A 14086-nucleotide genomic window follows, 5' to 3' on the forward strand; every position below is an offset into this window, starting at 1 on the left:
GGTGGGGGATTCGGCGGGGCCTTGTGTGTGGGTTGGGGCGGGCGCCGGGGCGCCACGTTGTAGGCCGCAGTCCTGGGGTCCTCTGGTACCTTCCCCCGGGGGGTTGGGGGGGGGTGAGGAGGAATTTCCGAGTTTAAATGTGGCCAGGTGTCGCGCTGAGGCGTTGGGGTTCCCCTTTCCGTGTTAGGGATGTAGTGGTTGAAGCTGCTGTGGGTGCTGTGTCTGGGCAAAGCCAGTGCAGAGTTGCGGTCAGAGGTAACCTGGACATGCAGGCACCTCTCTCCTCTTTTCCCCATTTCTGTGGAAATCAGATACCTGCACGCCCTTGCTTCATTTGCTGTTGGCTTTTTTGATACCTGTTGAAAACTCACTTCTGACATAAAGCATCCCGAAGCAAACAGAAATAAGTAATTTCATTTGGCTTTTCCGTATTTTCTTAAGTGGCTCACTGGAGGATACAGAAAATAATTGCTGAGAGTTTTCATGACAAAACTAAATTGCTTTTGCATCTATGATGCCATGCTTTAGGTAGCCCATAGCTGGGTTTTAGCAGGTTCCTGTATTACTAATGCCCATGTTTGTTCTTATCTTTACATATACAAATACCTTATAGGTTTACAGATGTGCTTTGCAAGGTCGGAGGGCAATGCTTTCCTGTAGTAAATCGATGCTTAATTGAGAGGGTGAATGGTTTTGGTTGGGGTTTTTTGTTGGTTGCTTTTGTGTGTGTGTGTTTCATAACAGATTAAAATACTTGGAAGAAATGAGTCCGTTTCAAAGTCAACATTTCTCTTTTCAATTAAAGCCCATAGAAAGTTCCCAAAGAATGAGTCACACAGCTGGTTTCTCAGTAAGAACAAGGAAGACAAGGTTCAACAATTTTGTTATTTCATGAAGGTTAAAAGAAAATGCAGAAACTGAGGTTTTTTTTCTTTCCTTAATGAAAACCATGCACTCATCCTCTAAAAACAATAAACAAAAATCACTATAACCCTGTCAGTGTTTTAAAGGCATTACTTGCTGCCATTTGAAAAGTGCTGTAGATACCATTGAAACCTGTGGAGAAAGCATTAAGTGGAAGGAAGGGCATGCTTCTCTTTTTCTTTTTAATGGATAACCAGAAAGGAAACATAATGTTTTCACAAGCTTAGGTTTAATTTTCTGCCTGTGGTCAGTCCTGTTGAAATTGCACAGGAGAGAGTATATATGCATGAAGTTAATAATGTGTACAGTAGTTGCAGGCTTTACTGAGGTGACACAGTGAAAGACAGTAAGAAAGAGGTAGGGGCTAGACAGACCCTGGAGGCTTCCTTCTGCAACTGTGTACTTTCTGAAACAAAACTAGGGAGTTTTGTTCTCGTGTCTGCAGTTAGTGGTTAGCAGCATTCTTCAGCATTTCCTCAACTAGCATGTGCTTTGCTGCAGTGTACGAAGGCTGCTTTCAGGATCAAAGTTTGATTGTGTGAAACACTGCACGAGCATACGGTAATGTATGGGATCTGTAACAAGAATGCGAAGTACATATATTGTCTGTGTATTACGTTTATTAAAATGTATGATTCCTCAACTGAGGAACAGCGAAGAGTTTCAGTTTTTTTCATGGTTAGCTAGCTGGTTAAGTGTGTGGCTTGCATGATTGTCTTTTGTTTACTGACAAAGAGAGCCTCTCATAATCCAGTGGTATCAAAGCAGAGTTACTGATGAAACTGGTGTCTGAGTTCAACACTGACCAAGTTATTTTAGATAATCCAGACAAGGAGGGTTTAGTTCCTTAGTACCAAGTTTCCTTATTGGAAGATACTTGATGTTACACAGGATTTTCATTTAGCCTAGTGATACAGTGATCTCCTGAAATCATAACACATGCCTGACTTAGCAACTGCAGGACACAGTTGAACCAGAAGGCAAACAGCATGCTCTCTGTCACACTGCTGGACATCCTCAGTTGCCAGGGAGGAATATGTTGGGTGGAATCAGCGTAAGTCCCTTGCTCTCTTCAGAATTTGTTTAATTGGCTGCTTGGTTTCAGTGTGCTGAGTTGGGGTGAGCTGTGTAGACACTGTCCCTGTGCTGTTCTGGCTGACTCAGGAGGATAAATTCCTATTGATTGTTTTAAGGAAGGCCGTTTGCACAGCCAGTTGTATGCTTTGCTGATAGAGCTGTTTCTCTAAAACAAAGGCAGCTCTCTAGTTGCCTTTGTGTTGAGAAAAGTTGAACTTACTTTACAACAGCTGTGGCCACTTGTTACATTCTCTTCTGAGCTTTCTATTTTCTCTGAGCCTTTGTCCATTGTAGGGGTTCATTGATGGTTCATAACTGGAAAGCAAGGGAGGATGTAAATGCAAAGGATTGCCTATCCAGTTCATAACATGCTATTTTTCTTTTTTTCTTTAGCATTTACTTTTAGAAGTTTTTACTGATTCAGTGGTAATGAGGGTACTTAATTTAAGATCTCTGCAAACAAACTGGCTTTGATTCCTGAATCTGATACAGGCCTCAAAATAAGTGGTTGAAAATTACTCTGGTTGATGGAAGTTGTGTGTTGATGCCATGCAGTTGAAAATGAGGCTAGCACATTGCTGCTTTGACCAGACCATCCTCTTAAATTGAGGACTGATGTATGAGCATGGTCCCTGGCACGTGTGGAATGGTTTAGTTTACAATCCTCATCTGTGGGTTGCTCCCCTCTGGTAAGGTGACCACTGTCACATTCAGTGATGCCTGCATGATCCTATATAGTGTATTAATCAGTAACCAATTTGGTAACCAAGTTTTCCACGTTCAGAGTATGTCAGTTGTCCTTGAGAAGCCTCTGCCATCCGAGGTGTTAATTCTTCTCCTCATCTGTTTCTCTCCAGATTGGGACATCTAAGCGTTGCTCACATCTTGCTGGAGAATGGTGCTGATCTCAATGCTCAAAATAAGTTAGGAGCCAGTGTCCTCACAATGGCCTCCAGAGGTGGCCATGTCAGCATGGTGAAATTCTTGCTGGAATCTGGAGCTTTTGTGGACAATTACGACCATTTTAGCACAAGTGTACTTACCAGCAGCAGAGATGATCTTCCTGATATCACTCCTCTAATGGCAGCTGCTCAGCATGGACATGAGGCAGTGGTACATCTTTTATTAGACTGGGGAGCTGATTGTAATTACTCTGTGAAATCTATGGGCTGGAGTCCTTTAATGCTGGCAGCTGTTACTGGAAAGGTGAGCTTGGCACAGCAGCTCATGGAGAAAGGTGCCAATCCTGATCACCTGAACGTACTACATAAAACACCTTTTGAAATCTCTGTTGGCTTCAAACACAGAGACATGAAGGACTACCTGGAATCTCTCACAACAATCAGGCCTCAGGCAGGTACGGAGTGTTTGTTTTTGTTTTTTGTTTTTCTTTCTTGAAGTTCTGATTACATATTTAGAATTTGGAGGAGTTATTTTGTAGGTACATGATGTTCTTTATAATTTGTAACTAGACTCTCTTGAAAATGCTGGAGTAGGTGCACCTTCCTCAGATGAGGTAAGAATACCCAACTTCTGCAGATTAACTCTGTGTTAGCATGATGAGATTCCTGTCCTGCAATAAAACCAATTTGAAACATTTTAAAATGTTTTAATGTTTTAAATCTTGGGGTTTTTTGCCTTTAAAACATTTGATCCAGGTGCTCATTTAGGAAGAAAATGCAAAGGACTGCTTGAAATGGCACTACAGAAGGAACATAAAAAACACTATAGGATATAAAAGAAAAGGTATCGCAGACTCTAAACCCAAAATATATAAAATCTAGAAAATCAGCCTTGTAAGAAGAGAATGAAGAAGTTCAGTCTGTCTTTTTTTCATGTGGAAGGGTGGTTAATAAAGTGTCCATGTTAAGGACAGGTAATTGGTACTGGAGGGCCTTTTTATATGGCAGCCAAATTAAAAAAAAAACTGAGTTTAAAGTTAGAAGAATTTGAATGGGAAGTAAAAGTATATTTTGTGGTGAAGCGTGTACACCTGGAAAAGTAAAGGTGTGTAACAGTTGAAATCAAGGTTGAAGGCCTTTCTGAAACTCGTAATTGGATTTTCTTCACTGGGTGTCACATACAAGGGCTGTGACATGCAGAGAACCAGAGGAAGTTGAACAGTTTCTTCTACTCCTCTCTGAATATATGAAACCTCCTCAAAGTCCTTTGGTAGTGGACTGTGTATTCTAAAAAAACCCAACACAATGTGGATGAATAACAAGTCAGCACATCCTCTATTTTTCTGTCCCTTGCAGAAGAGAGGAATACCTGATTAACTTCAGGATTTCATAAAATTTGTAAGCAACCTCCTCCCTTCAGACGTGAATATGCCTGTTTGTGTGTGTGCATACTGCTCTTGTGTGTACTGGACTAGATTAAAATAACATTATTTCAATGCAAATCTAAATTAAAAGGAAGTTAGGAAATACTGTTTTTATGGTTTTTAATTTTGCCCTGTAGCGCATTCATATGCACTGAATGAGACAAGAGAACTCGGAAAGACACATTTTGTGACTTTGTAATTAAAAAGTGTGTGGTGGTCATGTAGCTTTAGCTATTAGTATGGAAGGTTATAAGGAATCCAGGATTTTGTGGAGAGAACTAATATTTTGTACTGGGTGATCTGAAGGCCTCGGAGGGTGCATGCAAACAGACTACTGCGTTTTTCCTTCAGCTTTAACCAGTTATATCCAGTACCACATACTCAACCAAAAAGATAGAATATCTTTTATGTCTTTACAATTAATTTCCCAAGGTTTTTTAAAATTACTAACCCAATTTATAATCTGTTTTTTATATGTATTTTTCTAGGATTATTAATTTTTTTAAGATAAAGGTTAAACCTACTTGCTGTCCCCTGTCAGTTTGAAATGTTAATGAATTTAGTTTTTTAGTATTTTTTACTTATTGTGGATATGTCACCCAGATCTCTTTCCAAATTAGCTTTTCTTTTTTAGTTGGTTCTATAAAATAATGTCATGACTGTCATGTTAGTTTTATTAAAGCATTGCAGTGTCCGTTTTTATTCTCCAGAAGTTTATTTATGCTAACAGAAATGCATTACGTTAAATCAAACAGTTTGGTTTGGACATTGTGTTTGAATGTCAATAAGTCATTTCAGAGATTGAGACCTTATTCTCTATACGGCTGTTTGTGGGACACTTTTCAAAGTATTTGTGCTTTATGATGCAGACAGGTACTAAGAGGTGCTTAACAAGTGGATTTGGAAGAGCTGTATCTAGATTTTTTGGCTTTGGAGAACTTGCTTTGAAATCTAAGGATATGGCTAGCTCTAGTAAGAACTTTTTCCAGGTGCTACCACACATCCAGCCATGGTGGCAGAAAGCCATAGGGTAGGGTAGTCTACTCCAATCTCGCTACTGCTTGTGGTATCCAAATAGGCTCATTTAAATCCTGTCTAATTACATCTATATTAGATTACCATGTGGACATATCCACAATATCCCAAATGGTTAATTTTTATTAAATTTTGGTGTCAGTCATGCAGATCAAGTTCTCCTTGTACTTCTAAGAAGCAAGGACAAAACTCTGACATTTCTTCAAAGAAGGTGTTCACTTAGTTAGATGTTGATTCATAGGTTAAGTTGGAGCTAGGAGATAGCTAAGTTAGAGCTACTTGGAGCTAGCTTTCATACAACTGACAGCCAGACAGAACTGGCTCACTGTAGACCAGTCTCTGAGTAATAGACATCGGAACAGACATCAAAACATCTGTGGGATTCAATATTGCAGTGCTTTATATCTTTCCCATGCATTTGCACATACAGAGCTTGTGTGCAATCAGAGTTGGCTTAATGGGTCTAGAAATTCTTCTATAGTCGTATGACTCACAGTATTGAAGAAATCTGTTTAAGCTAGGATGGTGAACTTGTGTTGAAGCAGGTGAGTGTTCCTGTCATCTGTACTGAAGGAGAGTTTACCATCAGCAGAAGGGTAGTAGCTAATTGGGGGCAAAAATGTGAAGCTTCCACAAAAATTTCTGCATTTATTTTTGACCATGGCTTCAGTCTTGCCCTAACACTGGAGTCTTGTATATCCTGGGATAGAAAAGATCCTTTCTCTTATACAGAAGGCAACAGAAAAGGAACTTACCTTCTGGTCCATTGCCAAAGATAGAGCAATTTGCCTACTAAAGGAAAGCAGCTCTCTTCTCATGGCTGTTTTTAGTAACAAATTCAAAACTACCTAAAATGGCAGCCTGGGTGTTATCTGTCTTCTGTCCATGTCCTTTCTTCAGAATACCTGAACAGCAGTCCTTCCTTCTGGCATCTCCTTGAGGTTTCCTGCTCCCTGAGGCTACCCCTCTTCAGGCTTTTTACATGCTAAACAAGGAATCTGAGTCTGTTCTAAACTAGTCTTTTGAAACTTGGTTTCCAATGGTGAGCTCATACACAGTTCCTTCTGTAAGATCAGTTTCTGAACTGGGAAATGTAGGACCCACAGTTCTCTTTCCCAGTCTTAAGTTTCTTATTGGGGGGGGGTGTTTTCTGGAAATTGCTTCTGTTCAGCATTTTCAAATTACTTCCTTTGCAGTTGAGCTATTATATATTCATTATTATGAAAATGACAGAATCAAGCTCAGGAAATCTCTCAATGTCTCCTTGTTTACTTAAAATCTTTTTACCCCATTGATTCTGTAGTGTCAGATGGAAGATGGAGAAGGATATATTTTTCTGGGTTTAGTGCAAGGTGCAAAGTATCTCACAGTGTTTTCCTCATCTTATGTAGTGTCAGCAGTTTCAAAGCACTTTGAAGGACTGTCAAAAGGAAAGATCCTTCACTCAAAATACTAAAATTTGTAATAATCACAGTTCTTATTATGGAGACAATGATGTGGAAGCTGAAGGATATCTATTAATGCACAAATAGCAAGCCATGTAGTTAAATCATCACTGTTATTTTTTTAACCTTCACAAATTAACCTGGTAATACTGAGGAGGAAATGGAAATGGGATATCTCACAAAGCTGCTTTTGAGTCATCTTATAAAATAATCCTGTACCATTGGAGTGTTCGTTGTAGTAAAGTGTTTCGCACCAGACCACAGAACCATACTGTGGTTCTTTAATTGGTACTTTTAGTCTTCCAGGCAGGAAGCACAGAAGTGCCCAAATACAATTTCCTGACTGAGAATGACAGTTGAAAAGCAAAAGCCTGTGAAGATGTTTTATTATAGTTTGTATCTTTAACTTTGCACAGCGGGCTGTACAGGTGAGTCATTCTTCCCAAAAGGAATAAAAAGGTTATCAATGTTTTCTTTGGTTGTATTAAATGTATGCCTAGGCATGTGCTTTATAGTACCTTTATGTAATTTTTTTAATAGTTTTTGCTATAAAAAGTTTACTAGAAGTTTTTGTTTTTTTCAATGATTGCTAATAGGAATATGTTTTCCAGATACAGAAAAGAGGCAACCTGATGTCTTTCATGCTTTAAAATTGGGTAAGTACTGACAAGACTCTTCAGAGCATGTTTGTTAATTCTGTTTTTATATATGACTCTGTTTTTTTCCTTATTTTTCTTTTCATTTAAAAAATACATTTATTTCTGTAGTTCATTTTTTCTTCACATTCCAATATAAGAAAATATTTATAACTCCTGCTTGTGGCCTACACACCAAAATATGTGATTCAGTAGTTTCATTTATTCCAAAACCATGCTAACTTGAATGTGATTTTTTAAATATGATAAACGTGGAAGTATGAGAAATGCTAATGTGCAAAAATACGCTGGCCTCTACTCGTATGAGCGTTGCAATTGCTCTTCAAAGTTGCTTCAAGAAAGGAATGAGTCTCAGATTTTGCATGTACTGTTATGAGCAAGAGTGACTGTCATACTTTCATGAGCACACAATTGGTAAGACTGTTCCATGGCAAACAGAGCCAGTGCTATCCTGTTGTTTTAAATTTTATCTAGGCTATGATGGGTTGTACCTGTGAAAGATGGCAAGCTGCTTTCAGGTCTCCTCCTGCATCTTCCAGCATAGGAAAATGTGCTGAAGTAATTAATTTGGCTTGAGTTTTGCTGTCTGATGGCTTTGGCACGGGAAACAGGACTATTCACTTTCTGCTGAGATTCCTGATAAAGTCACAGATCAGGAAACTGCACTGTTTGCAATTTCTTTGACAGGTTAGAGAGATGCAATACTTGAACCTTACCTGATTACTGCTCTTATAATTGCTATTTTGCCATTTGTTTTCAGCTTCATGATAGCATATAGCCTATTGCCAGAAGTCTTAGTTATATACAGCCAGAAAAAAATCAGTCATTCAGTAGTGGAGACAAGTTCCTCATGGATCTATTTAATTTGTTGGGTTTTTTTCCAAACATTTGAAGGTGTCATTCCCACGTGAGATTAAATCTTACGTCCAGTGAAGACATGAAAGGTATCCCATGAGACGTAAGAGGTTTACTTCTTCTCCAGTCAGCCTGCCCTTACCTGGGACTAAGAGCCTGAGACAATGGGGAAATATTGATAGTACAGCTTTGCTGTGCTTTTGTGACATAGAATATATGGCTCTATGAAAGGCTCATAGAAAGGATGGCTCTACCTGTCATGTCTGTGATATGTGCATACAGAATAAATGAGCTTTAGGGTTGAGGACTCTTATTTCAGTTTTGTTTTTTTTTGTTCATGTACACACTCTTGACTGTAACATAATCAGGAAGCCTTCCATGTGGTTCAACTTCTTGCTTTCAACAGGAATCTGCAACCTGAAGAGAGCTCTGAGTTAGCAACTTTCACAGTTTCTAATGGATTTTTAGATCTTTTATCATCATCATTATTATTAATCATTATTGTTTGTAAATGAGTGATTTTTGTGAAGGAAAATACCACTTTTGCTCAACATCTATCCAAATGGCAATGCCTCTTTTAAAGGAACAGTTATCTTCCAAGTTTTATTGTTGCTGCATTCCTATTGTAAACTTAAGAGGCGTGTTTTAAATTATCAAGCCTAGCTTTAGCATTTAGATCTCATCCCGGGTTTGCTACAACAGTGTAACAGTTGCTTTTCAATTAACATTGTAAGTCGCTGTCTCAGAAACTTTATGGCTTTTCAGGCTGCCAGAACTGGAAATCAGCAGACAAAACAGTGGAGAAGAAAGAGGCGATAGGTAGCAGTACCAGGATCTCTCTCTTAAATGTCAACTCTTCACATGTAAGCTACCAAAACCTCTTTCTAGGAAGACCTCAAATCTATTACATTTTAGGGAGTTCAGCTGCCCTTGTTGTACCCCTGTGATTTTTAGTTTGAGATTTACAAATGTTAGTGCTGGGTCAGAAGAAGTCTTGGAGGGGAGATAAATAAATACGGGTCAGGATACACCTTTTTTGTTGTTGTATTTGTTTTGGTTTTTTTTCTGAAATGCTTGGCTATGGATGGCAGCACTGTGGAAAGCCCAACTCATTATGTTAAGAAGTATCCAGGCCAGAGTTCAAAGTCAAATTTGGAGTCTGTAGGTTCCAAGGTTTCTGTTTAACCGAGTCTGTGATGCGGGTCTGTATAAAAAAGCCACCTGCTCTCTTTTACTAAACAAAGATACAAAAAATTAGTTATGTGTTTTTGTGTCTTTTCTGTTCCAAGAAATTAACTGAGTGGCACGTGTGGGTGTTTTTCAGTGAGTGCATTCAAGTGCCTGCCAGCATAGTCTCCAATTCTGACTGGTTTTCCAAGGAAAATGTTCATGCTTGTGATTGAGCTAAAGGCAGTCCATATCACAAAGCAGTTTACCATCTAAAGGTATTTTTTACAAGTGAGGATTTTTCCATTTGCATGACAGTTGACATGCCTGAGGGACAGGATGCGGTCCAGAGGGACCTGGACAGGCTCAAAAAGTGGGCCTTTGTGAACTTAATGAGGTTTAATAAGGCCAAGTGCAAGGTCCTCCACCTGGATTGGGGTAATCCCCGGTATCAACAGAGGCTGAGGGATGAAGGGATTGAGAGGAGCCCTGCATGAGAGGACTTGGTTGTCTCGGTAGATGAAAAGCTAGACAAGAACCAGCAGTGTGCTTTCACAGTTCAGAAGGCCAGTTGTATTCTGGGCTGCATCAAAAGGAATATGGCTAGCAGGTTGAGGGAGCTGAGGAGCTGATTCTCTTCTACTCCACTTTCATGAGACTCCACCTGGAATACTGTGTCCAGCTCTCGGGTCCTCAGTACAAGAAAGGTATGGACCTGTTGGAATCGGTCCAGAGGAGGGTCACAAAAATGATCAGAGCAATGGAGCAACTCTCCTATGAAGACAGGCTGAGACAGTTGGGGTTGTTCAGGCAGAAGATGAGAAAACTCTGGACTGACCTTATTACAGCCTTTCAGTACAAAAAGGGTGTCTATAAGAAAGATGGGACAAACGTTTTAGCAGGACCTGTAGTGATAAGACAAGGGGTAATGGTTTTAAACTGAAAGAGGGTAGATTTAGGCTAGGTATTAGGAAGATATTTTTTGCAGTGAGGATGGTGAAACCCTGCACAGGTTGCCCAGAGAGACAGTAGAAGTCCCATCCCTGGAGACATTCAAGGTCATGTTGGATGGGGCTCTAAGTAACCTATAGTGGGAGGTGTCCCTGCCCAGGGTAAGGGGATTGGACTAGATGACCTTTAAAGGCCCCTTCCAACCTGAACCAGTTTGATTCTGTGATTTGTTTCTTTTTGCCTTTGTGCCTATGGTGGTAGATACTTGGTCACAAATATTTTTTTTTCTTCATAGCTTCTTACCTGCCTTTGCCTGACATATGTCATCAAAAAAGTAAGGGAGCTGAGGGAGCTTAAACTCTCTTCCTAGGATGACCCTGCCTACCTCATAGGTACTTAAAATGTGCTCATTCCTACCTTTATAAAGGTTTAGGAAAAAAACACAACGTGGTTAAAAAATATTCAGCATATTTTGTACTGTTTTTCATAACATAAGCAAGAACTCAGTGGCTACCAGTCTCTTTATGTGGAAACTGGAATGTTAGGTTCACTTTTAAAGGACTAGAAAGATGACAGGAATAATCTATTACTGCTGAGCAAGGAGAAGGGAAGTTCTGCATTGAAGATTTAATTTAAGTATTGGAGGCAGAATAGAAAGAACCAAACTTTCTGATTGTAAGAATTTAGAGTAGTAGAAGATATTAATTCCGTGGGACATTGTGGAATTACATCAATAGAAGTTTTCAGAATCAGTGAACCACCTTTGTATGAGTAGCTTAGGGCTCAGTGTGACCTGGGGTGGTGTTCTGTCTGCTTAAGGCAAGGGATGACCTCCATCACCTTTCAGAGTGTCTTTGTTCCCACTCTTTTTGATTTTAAAATGTTGCTTTCTGATTGCAGCCTATGGAAGTGCAAGAGGGATCTCTGTCCTGCGGAAGGACAAATCATGGTGTTTCAGCATTAGCAGTTTTCCTTGCACAACATGATCTTATTACAACTTAAGAGAAATACTCCCTACTTTTTTCTTCACCTGTGGAACGCATTGCAGTTTATACAGCCTTTGTACCTGAGTTGATAATTTCAGAGAATTATTCTTGTAATAGGATTATACTATAGGTGTACAGGTAAGGAAAAGGAGGAAAAACAGTGCCTCATGCATATGCCACAGTTTTATGTAGCCTGGGAAGGTGTACTGATCAACTAAAAGGCCAAAAATGAGTACAGATACTTAGCTTTAGTGTTGCAGTTGCTGTAGTACTTTATATTTTCTGTTTTAATTCCACTAAATGTAGACCCATTGCTAGCAAATCAAAATGCGTGAGTTCAGTGGCTAAGCAGATCTCTGTTGCTTCTCTGTAAATTATGTTTTATCACTGTTTTACAGGAAACTTCCAGCTGGTTAAGGAGATCGTTGATGAAGACCCAAGTCAGGTCAACATTACCAATGTTGATGGTGCATCTCCATTAATGATTGCAGCTGTAACTGGACAGCTGCCCCTTGTTCAGCTCCTTGTTGAGAAAAATGCTGATATTGACAAACAGGATAATGTTCATGGCTGGACAGCACTAATGCAGGCCACATACCATGGGTAAGATATGTGCTCTCTGTGGGTCTAGCAGTAAAGAAGATAAATTCTTCTTACAATCAATAGAAAAAATCTTTTTGATACTGACTCTGGAAGAATAGGAGCCTTAATGAGAAATTGAGAGATTTATGGCCTCAGTTCTCCATTGTTCTTGGACTGCCCTCAGCTTTTCAGAGCAGACCTGAGTGCTGTTTGGATTTTGGAATGAGTGGCATGTTTGGGAACTCGAATATTTCTTGGTAGGTGCTGAAAACATGGTGCTCCAAGTAGGCACTAGGAGGTTTAGTGCAGATTCCAACTTTCATTCTTTGATTTTTAGTGTTTTTCAGTATTTTGTAAGATAGTATCACACCCTGCCAGGGCTGTAGGCCTACATCAAGTTCTGAAACTTGAAGACAGTCACCCTTCAGTGTGTCATATTTTCCAGTCTTAAAGTCATTCTTATGTTCACCTATTAACCTTTAGTTTTCATTGAGTTTTCTGAAATGCACCCACTGGAGAACTGATTGTCATGTTCTCTAAAGCTACATTATAAATGCAGTTAGATATTTAGGAGAAATTGGCCTGATACTTCACATGTGATCTCTGTCATATACTTGGTAGGATACTAATTTTAGGCCAGCTTTTCTCTGTTATTGTAGATGGTGGCCCTGAGGAAGGTGAAGATTCACTTCACTGCCTGCTAATGCTCACATTAATTGTACAAATGCAGATATTCTGCTTTGGCTTTTATTTTTAGTCAGCAGATCTCATTTGATTATGAAAATCCAACAGAGGAGAAAAACAGGAGGTCGAGTTCTCTTTGATGTGTGAAAATTTTTTGAAGTAGTTCCTGGTGCCTGCCTGAGAAGCAATTACCTGCTTTGTCACCAGCATGTACTGATAGTAGGTATAGGAATTTCACAGAAGTGCCTGACGGTCAGTTTTTCTGGTGTGGCCATTTTGCTTATCAGCAGCCACCCCGCAGCTGGTCTAGAAGCAGCCGGCAGAACGCCATGTGCAGAGCTGCTAGCACATCCCCTAGCCCATACTCAGGCACTTGTCTTGTTTGTGAAATTGGGAAGTGCAGCCGAGTGCTTTGTGTATTCAGATACCACTCTTCTAGTTTCCTGAAGGACTCCCCTGTTATATCAATCAGTCCTTATAGTAGTGTGTATTCAGATACCACTCTTCCAGTTTCCTGAAGGACTGCATTTATGAAGATTCCCTCCCCTGTTATATCAATCAGTCCTTATAGTACAGGATGTTTGAAGTAGTGGAAATTTACTGGAGACTTTGGTATTTTTCATGCGTAAGTAAAATAAGCTAAAGGAGACCTGCTTAGTGGAAGGATCAGAAGGACATCCCAGCCCTGGAAGTAAGGACTTGCCTTCTTGAAAGGTTAGAACTGGCCATGAAGGATAAAAGATATCCCTAGTCATGGAATCATAGAATGGTTTGGGTTGGAAGGGACCTTAAAGATCATCTAGATCTAGCCTCTCTGCCATGGGCAAGAACACCTCCCACTAGACCAGGTTGCTCAAAGCCCCACCCAACCTGACCTTGAACACCTCTAGGAAGAGGCATCCACAACCTCCCTGGACAACCTTCAGGTACTAGAAGGCTACAATAAGGTTTTGCTGGAGCCTTCTCTTTTCCAGGCCAAACAGCCCCAAGTCTCTCAGCCTGTCTTCATAGGACAGGTGCTCCAGCCCTTTGATCATCTTTGCGGCCCTCCTCTTAACTCACTCCAAGAGCTCCATGTCCTCCTTATTGTGTTGAGGACTCCAGAATTGGACACAGTGCTCCAGGTGGGGTCTTATGAGAGTGGAGTAGAGGAGAAGTCAGCCAAGATGATATCACCACCATACACCTCTTAACACATTTTTGAAACCCTCTCAGTATTGTCTGGCATCATAGATAAGTAACAACTGTAAGACTGACTCCAGGGATATCTGGATTCATAGAAAAACAGCAACAATGCTGCAGAAATGCAGTTAATTTGCAAAGTTTTAATGTGATTAGTGATCAGGAGTGTGGGTGTTAGTGATTAGTCAAATTATGTTGTACCTAGAAACTTCGTAC

The 14086-nt window shown here is 40.0% G+C and overlaps 1 protein-coding gene across 1 annotated transcript in view; it reads left to right on the top strand.

Moving 5' to 3' along the window:
• The window catches only part of ANKS6 (ankyrin repeat and sterile alpha motif domain containing 6), a 36903-nt gene that overhangs the window by 1076 nt on the left and 21741 nt on the right, over nt 1-14086 (top strand). The window contains exons 2-4 of the mRNA XM_009996523.1: nt 2859-3358; nt 7419-7463; nt 11821-12025. Coding sequence (XP_009994825.1) covers nt 2859-3358; nt 7419-7463; nt 11821-12025 — 750 coding nt within the window. The remainder of the gene's footprint in view (nt 1-2858; nt 3359-7418; nt 7464-11820; nt 12026-14086) is intronic.

This window comes from Chaetura pelagica, unplaced genomic scaffold, assembly GCF_000747805.2.
Source record: "Chaetura pelagica isolate M959 unplaced genomic scaffold, ChaPel_1.0 scaffold82, whole genome shotgun sequence".
NCBI classification, from domain to species: domain Eukaryota; kingdom Metazoa; phylum Chordata; class Aves; order Apodiformes; family Apodidae; genus Chaetura; species Chaetura pelagica.